At 37.6% G+C, this 18,830-nt stretch overlaps 1 protein-coding gene across 4 annotated transcripts in view; it reads left to right on the top strand.

Moving 5' to 3' along the window:
- Window positions 1-18,830, top strand: part of WEE1 (WEE1 G2 checkpoint kinase) — a 23,993-nt gene extending 5,163 nt beyond the window's left edge. For 2 of the 4 annotated variants that reach the window (XM_037050091.1, XM_037050092.1), the window contains exons 6-11: window positions 4,885-5,031; window positions 14,661-14,756; window positions 14,852-14,937; window positions 15,797-15,967; window positions 16,058-16,203; window positions 17,520-17,673. In XM_037050091.1, coding sequence (XP_036905986.1) covers window positions 4,885-5,031; window positions 14,661-14,756; window positions 14,852-14,937; window positions 15,797-15,967; window positions 16,058-16,203; window positions 17,520-17,673 — 800 coding nt within the window. Of the gene's footprint in view, window positions 1-4,884; window positions 5,032-14,660; window positions 14,757-14,851; window positions 14,938-15,796; window positions 15,968-16,057; window positions 16,204-17,519 lie in introns of all 4 variants that reach the window. The other 2 variants (XM_037050089.1, XM_037050090.1) reach the window with 2 other exon arrangements.

The raw sequence follows: 18,830 nt of genomic DNA, 5'->3' as shown, positions 1-18,830 counted from the left end.
TTTGGGCCTGGGTATAGCTTTCAATTTCAGCAAGTCCTTCAAAGTTCAGCTTTGGACCCTTTTTCATTAAATCTTTACCACAATTGGTCTCGATCTGGTATTGTCTGGTATTTTGGTCTCAATTCTTACACAGACATCTGTTATTAAATATCTAAATCTTTACATACAGGGTGGGGCAAAAGTTGGTGAAACACAGTTTAATGTATACTTAAACATTTTCCATTTGAACAACTATAAACCTACTTTTGTCCCAGCCTGTGTAATGGATTTTTTTTTGTATATCTCCTATAAATATTAAAATTCAGAATTTAGGTAACACTTGGGGTGATAGCAAAGATTTATTTTTATATTATTATTTTTGTTCTCATTTTTTCCTTAAATAACACCAGCCATCTCATAGCTTGTAAGTGGTGTAGGTAGTGTGGGTTCAGGTTTTTCATATTTAAAAGAGTGAACAAAACAAAAGTAAAAGACCTATTTCCATATCTCATTTCTCATTATTTTATTCTCTATACTTAAAAGAATGGAAGTGCTCAGTATACAGCATTGCTGCTAGTTTGTTCCACAAATCTCTTGAAATGTCTCTTTTCTTTTATTATTGTTCAGTTACAGTTGTCCCCATTCATTTTGCCCCCATTACTCTCCTCTGCCCTATCTGCTCCACCCACTCCCCCTCTCCCATCTTTAATCCCCCCACCCCTTGTGTCCTTTATATGTGTTCCTTGATGACCCTTCCCCTTTTCCCATTATCCCTTTTCCCCCCAACCCTCTGGTCACTGTCAGTTTGTTCTTTATTACCATGTGTCTGGTTCTGTGTTGTTCATTTGTTTGTTTTGTTGGTCAGGTTCCACTTATAGGTGAGATCACATGGTATTTGTCTTTCACCACCTGGCTTACTTCACTTAGCATAATGCTCTCCAGCTCTATCCATGCTGTTGCTGAGGGTAGGAGTTCCTTATTTCCTTCTGATGTGTAGTATTCCATTGTGTTTCTGATCCACTCATTTACTGATGGGCACTTATACTGTTTCCAGCACTTGGCTATTTTATTTTTATTTTAATTTTTATTTATTTTTTATTTTTTAAAATCCTCTGTGTACAGCATTTTGAAATGATTATTTTTTATTCTTTTTTAAAAAGATTTTATTTATTTATCTTTAGAGGGGAAGGGAAGGAGAGAGGGAGAGAAACATCCATGTATGGTTGCCTTTCGTGTGTCCCCTGCTGGGAATTGGCCTGCAGGGAACTGGCCTGCAACCCAGGCATGTGCCCTGACTGAGAATCAAACCGTGATCGTCTTAGTCGCAGGCCCGCGCTCAATCCACTGAGCTACACCAGCCAGGGCTCACTTGGCTATTTTAAATTGCGCTGCTATGCACATTGGGGTGCATAGGTTCTTTTGAATTGTTGTTTTAGGAAATATTTCTATGTATGCCATCAAAATATTTGTGTAGCTATCTCTCATGACCTGTACACTATTCTGTTTCTTAACCTCTATTTTTAGTGCATTTAATATAGTATAACTCAACCATAATGTACTTTCCATATTTGGTAGGAATCATCTCATTTTATGTTATTTTTTAATTATTTGATTGATTGATTTTAGACACAATAAGACGGGGAGAAACATTGATTTGTCATTCCACTTAGTTATGCATTCATTGGGTAATTCTTTTATGTGCCTTGACTGGGGATCAAATCTGTAACCTTGGCACATGGGGATACTGCTCCAACCAACTGAGCTACCCTGCCAGGGCACCATCTCCTGTTAGTTTCTTCCTGTCACCGTTCTGATGTGTCTAGTTCTCTCTTAAGTATTTCATTGGCAGTCCAGGGATCACAGATTTGTAACAGCCTACTAAATACATGGTTTGTTGTATACAGATGATTTTGAGAAAACTCTAGGACCTGGGAGATGGGGAAGAGTGAGTGGTCTTACTACCCTCTCAGATTACAAAGACCTTATTCTATAGTAAAATTAGATTATAAAATAGTCTTTCAAAATAGTTTATTGTTTAGGAGCAGTATAAAATAAAGAAGAAAAATCTCTAAAAAATAACTAGACCCGTGTGAAACACAGCTGTCTTTATGTATGGTTGGTTATTCTGTGTAGAAGAAAAAAAAATAGGACCATCTTGATACGTTTGTGAGCTTTTCTTATCTTTTGTCTCCCCTTTCCATATTCCTTTCCTCGGAAAGCTTTGAATGTACGGATAATAAGTCTGAGCTTCAGTTCCTCTTCCACAGTTTTCACAGGGAATGGATTCTGTTATCATTCATTTATACATGTTTAACTGATATCCTTTATCAGTGACTACCTTATGATCTCAAATAGTCCATTTGCATTTTAAGCCTTTAACTTTAGTGTGGTGGTAGACTGAAATTTCCACTCATAATAAGTTTAGAAAAATTTTGGTGGATGAGGGAAGATAACCTGAAAATCTGACGATTGTTTGCTCTTCTCACCTGTCTTGCCTTTTGGCAATGAGATAGTGGGAGCTAGCTGGCTCAGCTGTAGCTAGACCCACTAAAAGCAGCCACATTCTTTTTTTTTTTTTTAAGATTTTATTTATTTATCTTTAGAGGGGGAAGGGAAGGAGAGGAGAGAAGTATCAATTTGTGGTTGCCTCTTGTTTGAGTCCCCTGCTGGGAACTGGCCTGCAACCCAGGCATGTGCCCTGACTGGGAATCGAACTGCGATCGTGTGGTTCGCAGGCCTGGGCTCAATCCACCGAGCTAGGGCCAGCCATATTCTTTCTTATTAAACTTGATCTAGGACTTCAAGCTTTTATGTTCTACAGGTTTATTGACCTCCCTTCTACAGCCTTTTTTCCTCTGCAGTTCAAGATTTGTACAAGTTAAGCATGGAGAACAATTAAGCCTAAGATAACCAGATGTATGGTTTATTTTTACTTTAAAAACACAATATCCATTAGTTATTCAGTCTTGTCCAAATTGTAGGACCTCCTTTCCCAACTCATAGTTCATTGACTTTTCTGATTTTATTATCCTGGTTTTGATTGTATTATTCTTAAATAAGCTTTAAAAAGAAGTGATGGGTTCCTTTTCTTTTTTCTTTTTTAGTGTAACTCACTTCCTCTGAGATAAAATATAAATTTACAAAGTTTTAAATAAAACTAATAAAGTATGCCCTGGCTGGTGTAGCTCAGTGGACTGAGTGTGGACAGGCAAACCAGACGATCTCTGTTCGATACCCAGTCAGGGCACATGCCTGGGTCACAGGCCAGTCCCCATCAGGGGACCCATGATAGGCAACCATATAGTGATGTTTCTTTCCCTCTCTCCTTCCCCTCCCCTCTAAAGATAAATAAATAAAATCTTTAAAAAAATACTAAAGTATATGCTTTGTATAAAAATAACATTAGTTGCCCTGGCTGGCATAGCTCAATGGATTGAGCATGGGCCTGCGAACCAGAGGATCGCGGTTCGATTCCCAGTCAGGGCACATGCCTGGGTTGCAGGCCAGTTCCCTGCAGGCCAACTCCCAGCAGGGGACACACAAAAGGCAACCATACATTGATGTTTCTCTCTCTCTCCTTCCCCTTTAAAGGTAAATAAATAAAATCTTTAAAAAAAAAATAACATTAGTTGATTGGTTTGGCTGATTCTATAAAAACATGTTTTATTCTAATTAATTTTAAGAGTAGTATAAATTAAAACTACCATAGTACTGGTTTTTTCCTGTAAAATTTATAGACTGTTAAACAAGGGTGTGGGAAAACAAGTATTGTCATAAATTAATGATGGGAGTATAAATGGATACAGACTTCTCTATGGGGGCAGTGTGTGTACATGCATGAGTAATCACTCCAGGTTCACATAGGCAGCTACTAGTAGAGTTTAAGTATGAGCCATTTTGAAATCAGAAACTGGGTGCACTGTTATTTCTTTATGTAAACTTTCATAGTCAAGTCTTGACACTAATGATATGAATACTAATCCTAAGCTCTTTTGTAGAGGATACAGAGAGAAATGGCCCTATTGGCTACAGAAACTTATGCTATATATAATAGTATTGCACGCACTCACACGCTATGCATGTATATAACTAACATTGTACATACTCTTTGACCCAGCAGTGGGTTTCTTTTTCTTTCCTTTTTAAGAAAAAGTTTTTATTTATTTATTTTTAGAGAGGGAAAGGGAAGGAGAAAGAGGAAGAGAAATATCAGTGTGTGGTTGCCTCTCACGTGGCCCCCACTGGGGATCTGGCCTACAATCCAGGCATGTGCCCTGACTGGGAATCCATCCAGCAACCCTTTGGTTTGCAGCCCGTGCTCAATCCACTGAACTACACCAACCAGGGCAGGCAGTGGGTTTCTAGGAAATGCAGTAAATATGTGTAAAATGACCATTATACATACATCTTAAGACCATATGTAGTAGCAAAGGCTTAGAAAGTATTTTAAAATTTCCATCAAATCAGGGATGGTTAATGCATTACCAGTCACTTACACAGTGGAATTCAGTAGAGACACAATAAAGGGGTAGTAGTCTTTGTAAAGAACTATAGTTCTGTAGTCTTGGTAAAGAACTATCTTCAAGATAATGAAAATATGTTATCATTTGTATCAAAAGTTGAAAAGAATGCACAAGAAACTGATAACATTGGTTTACTTTGGGAAAAGAACTAGGTTGGTTGTTGGGGTAATGGATTATAGAAACCTTACCTTATATTTTGTACCCGGGAGTGTATTACCTATTGAAACAATAAATATAATTATTTCGCAAGCACATTGAAGGGAATAGGTACTATAAAATATCACTTTCTCAGTTAAATCTGTGGTCATTCAATAAAGATAGAAGAAAAATAAGAATGTTTCTGAAGAAAGGAAATGATAATTTTTGTGTGTGTGTTTGTTAGGTGGAAGTTTAGCCGATGCCATAAGCATAAACTACAGGAGCATGAGGTACTTTATAGAAGCAGAGTTAAAGGATCTCCTTTTGCAAGTTGGCCGAGGCTTGAAGTATATTCATTCAATGTCTTTGGTTCACATGGATATAAAGCCTAGTAAGTATTACAAATCTTCTAACCTGTGTTCTCTGGGATTATAGAGAATAAATGACTTCATTAAAACAGTATAAAACATACACATCTTGGTCATGTTAGTATGTTTTTTCATTGTTAGTTTATTTTTTCTTTTTATTATTGATTTTTAGAAGGAGAGAGAAACATGTTCTTTTTTTTTTTAAATTCTCACCCAAGGATATATGTTTATTGATTTTAGAGAAAGTGGAAGAGGGAGAGAAAGAGAAACATTGATTGGTCGTTTCCTGTATGGGACTGGAAATTAAACCTGTAACCTTTTGGTCTACAGGCTGATACCCAACCAACCGAGTGACCCAGCCAGAGCTGTTGCTCTACTTATTTACACATTCATTGGTTGCTTTTTATATGTGCCCTGACTGGGGATTGAACCCACAACCTTGGTGCACTGAGAAACGCTCTAATCAACTGAGATACCTGGTCAGGGTTCATTGTTAGTTTAAAAGACCTTTGGCCAACTGACGAGTATTGTTTCATGATTTCAGTTCATCTCTTGTTACCCCAAAAGATTGGATTTAATGAACTCATTTTTAGGAGCTGGAAAAAATACAGGATATCTTGTGCAAACTGCATAGTCTTGATGTAGGACTCTGATCAGGGGAGACTAAAACCTGTGTTTAAAGCCCCTGACTATAGAACCATAATTATAAGTTAATGCTGATGCTGCTATTGGGATTATTAGAATAAAATGAGAAGTGTGAAAATGTTTTGAAAATAAGTGCTATACAAGTGTGGTATTTTTAGTCTATAAAAGAGGGAATTGTTGTTACATGATTCAACAAAATAACATGTATTAATACAAGTGTGGTATTTTTAGTCTATAAAAGAGGGAATTGTTGTTACATGATTCAACAAAATAACATGTATTATGATTACTACTTGAAAAAAAGTTGCAAGTAAATTGGGACTGGAGAATATAGAAATACAGTGGTTTCATTTTTTTCTCTTTACTGTTAGACTACTTTTCAGCTAAATAATAGATTTTTCTATATAAATGGGTACAATAGATTTTATTGTTCTGTGACCTAGACCAGCATCAGTATTCTTTCAAAGCCTTGTGAGATTTCACATTTATGGCGCGGTCGTACTAATCAAGGTATAAACTTAAATAATCTTAGCTTAATTTGAAACAGTTTTATTATAGAAGCAGTGATAAGTACATTGTAAAATTATTATTTTTAAAATTATTTATTTATTTATTTTTACAGAGAGAGAGAGGAACATTGATATGTGAGAGAAACATTGATCAGTTGCCTCTTGCACACACCCATCTGGGGACCTGGCCTGCAGGCCAGGCCTGTGTCCTGACTGGCATCAAACTGGTAACCTTTCCATTCTTATGCCAGTGCCAAATTCACTGAGCCACACCAGCCAGAACATAAAACTTTTTTTAAATGTAGAAAGCCAGACTAAAAAGAAAAATTAAATACCCACTTTTCTATTAATCTCTGGAAGTACAGTTAAATAATGCCAGGGCTGCTTGTATAGTTTTTGCCCATTGAGTGTGATGCTGGCTGTGGGTTTGTCATATGTGTCCTTTATTACATTGAGGTATATTCCCTCTATTCCCACTTTGGTGAGCATCATAAATAGGTGCTGGATTTCATCAAATGCTTTTTCTGCATCTGTTGATCTGATTGCATGGTATTTATCATTCATTTTGTTTACATATTGTGGCACATTTATTTATTTGCAAATATTGGACCAGCCTTGCATCCCCAGGATAAATCCCACTTAATCATGGTGTATGATCTTTTTAATGTTTTGCTGGATTTGGTTTGCTAGTGTTTTAAGGATTACTGCATCGATATTCATCAGAGGTATTGGCCTGTAATTTTCTTTATTTGTAGTATCTTTTTCTGTTTTTTAATTAGGATAATGCTGGCCTTAAAAATGAGCTTGGGAGTCTTCCTCTTGAAATATTTTGGCATAATTTGAGAAGGGTAGTTGTTTAGTTCCTCATTGGATCTTTGGTAAAATTCACCTGTAAAGCCTTCTGGTCCAGGACTTGTGTGTGCTGGGAGTCTTGATTACTGTTTTGATCTTATTAGTTGTAATCAGTCTGTTCAGATTTTCTGTTTATTCTTTTTTAAAAAAGTGATTATATTTATTTTTAGAGAGGAGAAGGGAGGGAGAAAGAGGAAGAGAAACATCAATGTGTGAGAGAAACATTGATAAGTTGCCTGTTGCATGTCCCCAACTGGGGACCTGGTCTGTAACGCAGGCATGTGCCCTGACTAGGAATTGAACCTGTGACTTTTCGGTTTGCAGGCTCAATCCACTGAGCTACACCGGTCAGGGCAGATTCACGGTTTCTTCTTAATTCAATTTTGGAAGATGGTGTATTTCTAGGAATTTATCTATTTCTTTCATTTTGTCTTAATTTGTTGACATATAGTTATTAGTAATGTTTTTTAAAGCTGTATTTCAGTTGTTACTCCTCCCCATTTCTCATGTTATTTATTTTGTTCCTCCCTTTGATTCTTTTTTTTCCTTGTTTTTAATCTTCACTGGAGGATATATTTATTGATGAGAGAGAAACATCGATGTGAGAGAAGCGTTAGTCAGTTGTCTCCCATACATGCCCCGACGGGACTGAACCTTCAACCTAGATATGTGCCCCGCCCAGGAACCAAACCCATGACCTTCCAGTGTACAGGGACAAGCTCCAACCAACAGAGGCATACCAGCCAGGGTTCTCTCTGATTCTTGATGAATCTGGTTAAAGGTTTGTCGATCTTATTTATCCTTTCAAAGAATCAGCTCTTGGTTTCACCAATCTTTTGAATATTTTTTTAGACTATTTATTTCTGTTCTGATCTTTATTATTTTCTTCTACTCACTTTGGATTTCGTTCTTTTTTTAGGTTGTTTAGGTGTAAGGTTAGATTGTTTATTTGAGATTTTTCTTGCTTTTTGAAGTAGGCTGTATTGCTGTAAATTTCCTTCTTCAGGACTGCTTTCACTGTGTCCCAGGTATATGTTGTGTGTTCATTTTCATTTGTCCCAAGGTAATTTTTGATTTCTTCCTTGATCTCATTGTTAACCCATTCATGATATTTAGCCTCCATGTGTTTGTGTTTTTCCTTTTTTTTTCTTGTAATTGATTTGTAGTTTCATACCGTTGTGGTTGTAGAACATGCCTGATGTGATTTCAGTCTTGAATTTATTGACTGGTTACGTCCTAATGTGGTTTATTTATAGTGAAGGTTCCATACACACTTGAAAAGAACATATATTCTGCTACTTTGGGGTGACATCCTCTGAAAATATCAATTAAATCCACTTAGTCTAGTGTGTCATTTAAGGCCACTGTTTCCTTGCTGATTTTTTTTTTTTGTCTGGAATATCTATCCATTTATGTCAGTGGGGTGTTAAAACACCTTACTATAACTTATTTCTGTCAATCTCTCCCTTTATGTCTTTCAAGATTTGCTTTATATATTTATCAGGGGTGTCCACCCTGTGGCTCGTGGGCTGCATATGGCCCAGGATGGCTTTGAATGCAGCCCACTTAAAACATGCGATTTTTTTGTGATGATGTGTTGCAATGTATTTAATGTGTGGCTCAAGACAACTCTTCTTCTACTGTGGCCCAGAGAGGCCAGAATGTTGGACACCCCTGATGGTGCTCCTATGTTGGGTGCACAGATGTTTATAAGGTTTATATCTTGTTAAATTGATTTCTTTATCATTACGTAACGTCCTTTTAGTCTCTTACTATATATAGCCTTTGTTTTAAAGTCTATTTTTACTGATATAAGCATGTTATCCCAGCCTTTGTTTTGTTTCTATTTGTATGAAATATCTTTTTCCTCGGTTTGTGTGTCTTTTGTTGTGAGGTGGGTCTCTTGTAGACATCATATATATATAGGTCTTGTTTTCTTATTCATTTAAGCTACTTGAATTCTTTTCATTGGAGCATTTAATCTGTTTACGTTTAAAGTCATTAGGGATAGGTACGTATTTATTGCCATTTTATTCTTTATAACTATGTTTCTCTTTTCTGAACAAAGACCTTTTATCATTTCTTAAAATTCTAATTTGGTGGTAATGACATCTTCTAATTTTTTCTTGTTTGGGAAGCTTTTTATTTTGTCTTCAATTTTAAATGATAGCCTTGCTGGGCAGATTAGTCTTGGTTGTAGGTCCTTGTAGTTCATAACTTTGAATACTTTATGCTAATCCCTTCTGGCCTGAAGTATTTTTGTTGAGAAATTATCCTTACTGGAGTTCCTGTGTAGGTAACTGTTTCTTTTGAAGCTCTCAAGATTCTTTGTTTTTAACCTTTGCAATTTTAATTATGTGTCTTGGTGTGGGCTTCTTTAGGTTCATCTTGATTAGGACTCTGCTTCTAAACAGGTATGTCTTTTTTCTTCATGTTAGGGAAGTTTTCAGTCATCATTTCCTTTCCTTTTTTTTTTTTTTAGATTTTATTTATTTATCTTTAGAGGGGGAAGGAAGGAGAGAGGGAGAGAAATATCAATGTATGGTTGCCTCTCATGTTTCCCCTGCTGGGAACTGGCCTGCAACCCAGACATGTGCCTTGACTGGGAATCGAACTGCAATCTTTGGTTTGCAGGCCCACCCTCAATCCACTGAGCTACACCAGCCAGGGCTAGTCATCATTTTCTTCAAACAGGTTCTTAGTCCCCTGATTTCTCTATTGTACCTTGATGATGCAGATGTTATGCTTGATGTTGTCTCAGAGGTCCCTTAGACTTTCCTTTTTTTCCAATCCTCAGCTGAGGATATGTTTATTAATTTTTAAAAGAGAGGAAGGCAGGTGGAAGGAGAAGGAGGAAAACGTTGATTACCTGCCTCCTCTGCACACCCTGGCCAGGGATCATTTCTGCAATCTTAGGCATGTGTCCTGCCTGGGGATTGCACCTCAACCATTTTGGTGTGCTGGACAATGCTCTAACCAACTGAGCCACCTGACCAAGGCAGACTTTACTCATTTAAAGAAAATTTTTGACTTTGGCTAAGATGGAGGTGTAGGTAGACATACCTAGTCTCCCCACACAACCAAAATAAGGACAACAAAAATTTAGAAACAAAGAAACAGTACTGACAGAAAATGGAACTATATGGAAATCTAACAACCAAGGAGTTAAAATAGACACATTCATCCAGACTGGTAGTAGGGGCTGAGTTGGGCAGCTGAGCAGAGAAGGGTCGTAGCAAAAAAAGTGGTGGCTGGCGGACCCCAGGCATGCAGGGTGAGCAAGGCAGCAGCTGGCAGACCTTGGGCACAGGGTAGCAGCGGGCAGACCCAGTGAGGCCGTGGATTGTGGAGCGGTGCTGTACGCAAGGTAAAGTGGCTGGCAGACCAGGCAGTCCCACATTAGTGTGCAGATAAACCAGTTGAAACTGGGGAGCGAGACAGACCACACAACCCAGACCTCCAGCACAGGGAAATAAAGCCTTAAAACACCGATTGAAAACACCTGTGGGGGTTGAGGTGCCGGGAGAGACTCCCAGCCTCACAGGAGAGTTCATTGGAGAGACCCACAGGGTCCTAGAACGTACACAAGCCCATCCACACGGAAATTAGCACCAGAAAGGCCCAATTTGCTTGGGGGAAGCATTTGTGGAAGGGACTGAAATCTGGCAGAGAGTGGAGCAAGTGCCATTGTCCCCTCTCGGACCCCTGCCCCACATACAGCATCACAACGCAGCCACATGGGTTTCCCCGCCCTGGTGAACACCTAAGCTCCACCCCTTATACACAACAGGTGTGACAAGAAAAAAAAATGGCCCAAATAAAAGAACAGATCAAAGCTTTAGAACAAATGCAACTAATCGATGAAGAGATAGCCAACCTATAAGATGCACAGTTCAAAGCACTGATGATCAAGATGTTCACTGAATTGGTTGAATTTGGTCTCAAGTTAGATGAAAAAATGAAGGCTACACTAAGTGAAATAAAGGAGAATGTACAGGGAACCAATAGTGATGGGAAGAAAACTGTGACTCAAATCAGTGGAGTGGACCAAAGGAAGGAACAACCAAACAAAAAAGAATGAAGAAACAATTTAAAAAGATGAGAGACTTAGGAACCTCCAGGACATCTTTAAACGCTCCAACATCCGAATCATAGGGGTACCAGAAGAAGAGGAAGAGCAAGAAATTGAAAACTTACTTGAACAAATAATGAATGAGAACTTCCCCAATCTGGCAAAGGAAATAGACTTCCAGGAAGTCTAGGACGCTCAGAGTCCCAAAGAAGTTGGACCCAAGGAGGAACACATCAAGGCACATCATAATTACATTAGCCAAGATTAAAATGGAGAGAATCCTAGAAGCAGCAAGAGATAAGGAGACAGTCACCTACAAAGGAGTTCCCATCAGGCTGTCAGCTGATTTCTCAAAAGAGACCTTACAGGCAAGAAGGAGCTAGAAAGGAGTATTCCAAGTCATGAAATCCAAAGACCTACATCCAGGATTGCTCTATCCAGCAAAGCTTTCATTTAGAATGGAAGGGCAGATAAAGTGCTTCTCAGATAAGGTCAAGTTAAAGGAGTTCCTCATCACCAAGCCCTTATATGAAATGTTAAAGGGACTTATCTAAGAAAAAGAAGATAAAAAACATGTACAGTAAAATGACAGCAAACTCAGTTATTAACAACCACACCTAAAACAAAAACAAGCTAAGCAAACAACTAGAACAGGAACGGAACCACAAATAGAGATCACATGGTGGGTTAGCAACAGGGTAGTGGGAGGGGGAGAGGAAGAAAAAAGCATAAGTAGCATAAATGGTAGGTAGAAAATAGGTGGGGAGAGCAAGAATAGTATGGGAAATGTAGAAGCCAAAGAATTTGTAAGTGTGATATGGACATGAACTAAAGGGGGGGAATGTGGGTTGGAGAGGAGGGTGTGCAGGGTTGAGAGGAGTGAAGGGAAAATGGGACAACTGTATTAGCATAATAAAATATTTTTAAAAATTTTTGTTGCTTGGGTGTTTTCTGTTGTTATCTTGTCCTCTAAATATCTGGTTTTATCCTCTGCTTCATCTAATTTGCTGTTGAGATTCCTTCTAATGTATTCCTTATTTCTGATTGGTTCTTTTTATGGTTTCTATATTTTAATGCTTACTATCTCTTAAGTTCTTACTGAGATCATCCCTTCCTTCCCTAAGTTCCTTGAGCATCCTTGTAACCATTGTTTTGAACTCTGCATCTGGTATCTTGGTTGCCTCCAATTTCATTTAGTTCTTTGGAAGAATTTTCTTTTATTTGAGGCATGTTATTTTGTCTTCCTGTTTGGTCTGCCTTTTTGTGTTTGTTTCTGTGTATTAGGTAGATCTGTTATATCTCTAAAACTTGTTATAACGGTCTTATCTAGGAGGTATCCTGTGGGGTTCAGTGGCTCAATCTTCCTGAACACCTGATCTAGGTGCTCCAGGAATGTCGGTTGAGTGGGTTATGTGAGCCTTCCTCTTGTAGTTGAATCTTGAATGTTGTTGGTCCATCTGTGAGTGTGATTATCCCTTAGACTGTCTGACTATGAGGGTTGACATGGACCACAGTGTATGATCTGCTGTGTGAAAGCTGCCCCCTACCCTACAAGCAGAGTTGGCTCCAGCAGGATCTGGTGCCTGCTGGAATCTTCTTTGGGTTTGCCATTTGTGTGGCTAGTTGGGTCATGCGTGCTCTGCTGTGGCCTGAAGCCCCCACTGGTTATGTTGTTTCTGGGTCCACTTGGGAGGGACTCCAGTGCGGGCTGATGTCAGACACTGTCAGTGACTGGCCTTGGTCTACCTGTATGGAGCTACGAAGTGGTCTGCAGTTTGTGGCTGCCTCGATTGGGCCTGGTGCATATGGGAGGGGTCAAGTTGTGTAGAAAGATTCTCTTGGTTTCCACCAGCTCTGAGCCTGAACAGATCAGTAAAAACCCCTAGGTACCTCCAGGTCTGCCTTCTACATGTTGGCTTCTCTGCTTTGAGGCTGCCAGGACTTCCTCAAGAACCTCCTAAAGAAAGTCTTAACCCAGGTTAAGTTGATTTGTCCCAACTAGCATCCATTTCAGGACCATACATTACATCACATTTTTCTTTTTAGGTTTTACCTTATCCGACTCATAAAAACAATAGTGTAGCTTTGTCCAGTGGCTTAGTTGGTTAGAGGGTTGACCCATACACTACAAAAGATTGCAGGTTCAATCCCTGCTCAGGGCATGAACCAGGAGCAACTGATAGAAGTTTATATCTCCCATTGATGTTTCTCTTTCCACCCCACCCCCTTCTCTCTAAAGTCAACAAGCATTTCCTTGGATGAGGATTTACAAAAATGGTGTAGACCTTGTTGTGCAAGATGTCCTTTCTTCTGGATTTGACTGGGTTTTTTTGTATCATGTAACTTACTCTTTTTACCACTTACATTTTTCTATAAATTTGAATTTGTAACTAAAAGGTTGGGGGATTCCTGTTAAACGTTTTAAGATAGGTGTTAAGTTGAATTTAATGAGGTTTGGTGGGGTTTTTTTTAACCTATGGAAATGTATGTGGCTCATGGGAATTTAAGTCATTTTACACAATTTGTTTTATTCTGGAAATTTTTATTTTTAAAGAGAAAATATACTTGGACTGATGGCAATAAATGTGAATTAGTAAGGTTTGCCTATATTCACATGTATCTTGTATTGTGTCAAACATTATAGACCCTTATGTTGTAAGTATAAAAATTGAAAATACTAAGTTTTAAAATTTAAGGTTTATAAATACCGCCACAAAATAAGTTGTCCTATAAATCAAAACTGGAGAGATGACTGCAGTGACTATCATAACACTTATAAAATTCAGTACTATATTGATAAAACTATTAAAATGAAATCTGCTACTGAAACTTATGTTTAAACTCAGTTTAGATGGTTAGCATGAGCTTACTCAAATTTGAAGATGAAAAGTGTTTGTTCAGCTGAGATATGAGCCAAAAGCCAAATTGGGATAAAGATGATGTATGGTCGGTCAGCCAGACTCAATGGCTATGTGACTCATTCTTTTCACACCAGCCTGTAGCATTAGATTAAAAGTTGTGCTTTGAAAGCCTTGCCTGGTGTAGCTCAGTGGATTGAACATGGGCTTCGAACCAAAGGGTTTCTAGTTCAATTCCCAGTCAGGGCACATGCCTGGGTTGTGGGCCAGGTCCCCAAAAGGGGGCATGCAAGAGGCAACCACACATTGGTGTTTCTCTCCCCTTTGTTCTCCTTCTCTTTCTATCTAAAAATAAGTAGATAAAATCTTTATTTTAATAAAAAGTGCTTTGGCAGCATTACTAATTAATATGCTATTATTGCCTTTTGTATGTTTCTAAGTAATTAAAACTGCCGAAGATCAATGTGTAAATGTGAAGGGACTAATGTAGTGGTTTCTAAGTATTCAAGGACCAGTGCTAGGCAAACAAATATATTCTTAGAAAATAAAGCCCCAGTTCCCATCCTGTGACTGTTAATTTCATTGGGTGTGGGGTAGAACATATGAGAAAGACTCTGTGTGCTTAAAAGCTTTCTAGATTCAGATGTGTGCTGGTTTTTGAACTTAGGTTATACTATTAATTGTTAGTGTCACTTACATAAATAACTGTTTGACAGGTAATATTTTCATATCTCGAACCTCAATCCCAAATGCTGCCTCTGAAGACGGAGATGAAGATGACTGTGTATCCAATAAAGTTATCTATAAAATAGGTAAGAGGGAAAGATAACCAGATTATTACCTTAAAATAAAGAGATAGGCTGTTGTATTTTAACTCTTGGCTGTATTATCTTTTCATTACTTGTAGGTGATCTGGGCCATGTAACAAGGATCTCTAGCCCACAAGTTGAAGAGGGTGATAGCCGATTTCTTGCAAATGAAGTTTTACAGGAGGTAGTTTTTCTTCTTTAGTCATGCCATTTGTTTGCAGCACTATCATTGGATAGAATAATACAAATGCAGGTGTATTAAAATTTTAAGCCAGTGATTAGTAGAATAGTAATGCAGAATAGAAAGTCTAAACCATCAGCTGGGGTATTTAATTTAGCAAAAGTCAGTAAAGACAAAGATTTATAATATTCAACCTGGTGGAGTTTTGGTAAAAGGGAAGTTCCCGTATACTACTGGTGGAACTTTAGAATGGTGTAGCATTTTTGGAGAGCTAAGTATTAGTATCTGTCAACATTTTAAAATCAAGTACCCTGTAACCCAGAAGTTTTGTTTCTGAGAGTCTCCTACACAAATAATCCTTTACAAATAAACCAAGAACAATGTAAATAAATATTTAGCAACACAGGAATGATTATGTAAGTTACAGCTCATAGTTAATTACTGTTGCAAAAAGTGCAATGAAATATTTCTCAAGAGTTTTGAATGAAAATAGAACAAGTAGAACAAATAGTATGATCATTGTCATTTTAATGTATATTTGTAGCTTGGCAATGTGTGTATGTTTTGTGTTTTCATATGAATGCCCCTAGAAGGATAGGAGTTTCTTCTAAGAGCTGAATTGGGCTAGTGATAAAGGAGGCATTTGCTTTTAGGGAAAAAAACCCTCTACCCCAGAGTGTATATTGCTTTATAATTAGAATAATTTCCCCCAATTTACTTTTTCTCTAAATAGATCCAACACTTAAGTGTGGCATTGAACATTTTAATCTAGTCCTGTTTTCATCTAAATCGTTATGAGGTATAATTGTATTTTATTTTGACCATTTTTATATTTACTTAACTTTTTTTTTTAATTTTACAGAACTATTCCCATCTGCCAAAAGCAGATATTTTTGCCCTTGCCCTCACAGTAGTCTGTGCTGCTGGTGCTGAACCTCTTCCCAGAAATGGAGACCAGTGGCATGAAATCAGACAGGGTAGGTTACCTCGGATGCCACAGGTGCTTTCCCAAGAATTCACAGAGTTACTAAAAGTGAGTATTTTACATATGAAGCAGTTTATTGACATGGTTCGATATTTTATTAAATTGCATGTTTTTACCTTAATTTTACTTCTTTTTAAGGTTATGATTCATCCAGATCCAGAGAGAAGACCTTCAGCAACGGCACTGGTGAAACATTCAGTACTACTATCTGCTTCTAGGAAAAGTGCAGAACAATTACGAATAGAATTGAATGCTGAAAAGTTCAAAAATTCACTTTTGCAGAAGTAAGCGAGGGTGTTTGTTTTTTTGTTTTTGTCTTTTCATTAATTTACAAATTTAATTTAATTTTATTTTTAAAAGATGTATATTTAGAGAGATGGGAAAGGAAAGAGCGAGGGCAAGAAACATCCACCAGTTGCCTCTCACACGCCCCTCAACTGGGGACCTGGCCTGCAGCATAGGTATGCACCTGACTGGGACTTGAAGGAGCAACCTTTCGGTTTGCAGCGTGGAGCTCAGTTCACTGAGCCATACCAGCCAGAGCTGTTTCACAAATTTTAGTGAGTTGATTTATGCTTTCTGCCAGTGAAGGATATAGTGGTTTGGCATGTTATACAGTTAGTTTGAGGGCTTCTGCCTTAAGTTAGTATTTGACCTATAAATTTGTGTTGTTTCTAAACTTTGAAATTATTGACTTAAAGTTTTTTAAAACTAGCCTATATTTGCAAGCGGTATTAATACCCAAGCCCTAAATCATAGCAAAAGCCTAAGTGAGCCTCAATGGTTTTCCCCCATCCAGACTGTCAGCCAAAATTAACATTCCTTGAAATACTCTGTTGTACTGATTTTTATGAAATAATGAGATTAGTGTTCAACTAGGTTAGTAGCTGATTGTCATATTTGATGTGAGTGACCTTTGACATTTTTAGAACTTGAATGGAATAATAATTCTAATTCATTTACTTTATTGCTATCATTTTGATCCAAACCTGATCTGACTTAAAATATGGAAAAATTTGGCCCTGGCTGGTGTGGCTCAGTGGGTTGAGTGCTGGCCTGCAAATCAAAGGGTCACTCGTTTGATTCCCTGTCAGGGCACATACTTGGGTTGCGGGCGTGCAAGAGGCAACCACATATTGATGTTTCTCTCCCTTTCTCCCTCCCATCCCCTCTCTCTGAAAATAAATAAATAAAATCTTTTAAATAAATTTAAAACGTTTATTTGCCACTACTTTGATAGATATCATTATCATACAAATAGGAAGTAGAATTTTCCTTTCATCTCTGTTATGTAAAGATATTTTCACAACATAGATTAGTTCTGTTTGATGTTTTTATTAAAACCTAGTCATTCATTACTAGTATCTTTATTACTTGTATGTAAGTGTATATGATATTTTAATTCTGGTAGCACAAAATAAGGTTATTTATAAATTTAAGTTGTTTAAGCAGAAGCTAAAGTTTTATACTGTATTTTTCCTTAGAATAATGATGACATGCAAAGATCTCACAGCTGTTAATATAGTTTGTGTTTGGCCTCTTAGGATCCCCTTCCTAGGATTAACATAGTAAGTAAAAAGTCTTGTTTTTATGTTTGTAGAGAGCTCAAGAAAGCCCAGATGGCAAAAGCTGCAGCTGAGGAAAGAGCATTCTTCACTGACCGGATGGCTACAAGGTCCACCACCCAGAGTAATAGAACATCTCGACTTATTGGAAAGAAAATGAACCGCTCTGTCAGCCTTACCATATACTGAACTCTACTCGATTTCCCACCTTCCCCCAAAACTGTGACAAGAGGAGGCTAAGCTAGGTTGAAATCACTGCTAGAAACTAGTTTGCAAGTTACTTTCTCAAAATCGGTGTCAGTAGTTTTACTGAAGTACTTTTTAGGACTTTTATTTGTGAACAGTTAAAAGCTGTATTTTCACCAGTGCTCTATCAGGCTTTCGTCTAGTTTTACCAGTTTGTCTTCTGTAGGGTGTCAGTCACTGTTGGATGTCACATCAGCCTTTCCAGGGTTTTAACTACTGTGGTGGTGTGCTGCTTATAGTTTGCTGTTGCATTGTGGTGAAAGGTATCCTTCCCTTTAGTGACCTATAAAAAGGGCACAAGGGCTTTATTACAAGCATTCTCCCTTGGAAAAGGGGAGTGCTAAGAGAATCAGTTACTACCCAGGCATCAATGTAACTGTGTGTCAGTCTTTTTTAAATTGTGAATTATACTTGTATATCCAACTGGGAGCACTTTTAGGCACTGTATGAACCATGGAATAATTCTGTGGAAGTATTGCCTTGTGAATTTGCTGCTATTTTAGTTTTGTCTTTGCTGTATAATTGTAGCATTAAACAATCATTGTTGTTAATAGGCTTTCTTTGGAAAACAATTATGTGAAATACATAGCTGCTCTTGATAAAAAGCAGCTCTTTGACCTTTTTTCCCTTTGAAATTTGAAGCTAGTGCATTGGAAAAATGCACCCTTTCCCCCCTTTGGAATGCTGTATTAATGTAGTGTAATTATTCCTGGGTTTGTAATTCTTTCTGGTCATACCCTTCCCTAACTTTTAAAACATGTTTTCTCTTTCCACCCACGTTTTGTACTTGATTGTATTGTTAGTCTGTTTTTAACTGTTTTGCCCAGTTTCTCTTCAATATTTGTGTATATAAACTAATCTTGGTGATACTGTACATAGCTGTTTGAAATGCCAGAATGACTTCTGACTATTCCAAGCTTTTCATAAAATATATTTTATCTGTGATTAGCCGTTTGACTAATAGTACTGGCTAACATGTTGGGGAAAGAAAGAATTTGTCTGTTGTTTATTTTCCTATTGATTTTGGTTCAAAACATGTTTGCATTTGTTTGACTTGTGTTTTATTAACATTGGCATATTAAAAGTCACTCTGAGCTGAC

This window comes from Sturnira hondurensis, unplaced genomic scaffold, assembly GCF_014824575.4.
Source record: "Sturnira hondurensis isolate 20B ecotype Veracruz unplaced genomic scaffold, ASM1482457v3 Scaffold0006505, whole genome shotgun sequence".
NCBI lineage: Eukaryota > Metazoa > Chordata > Mammalia > Chiroptera > Phyllostomidae > Sturnira > Sturnira hondurensis.
Note: the sequence above shows the minus strand (reverse complement) of the source record. Positions and strands in the feature narration are given on the sequence as shown.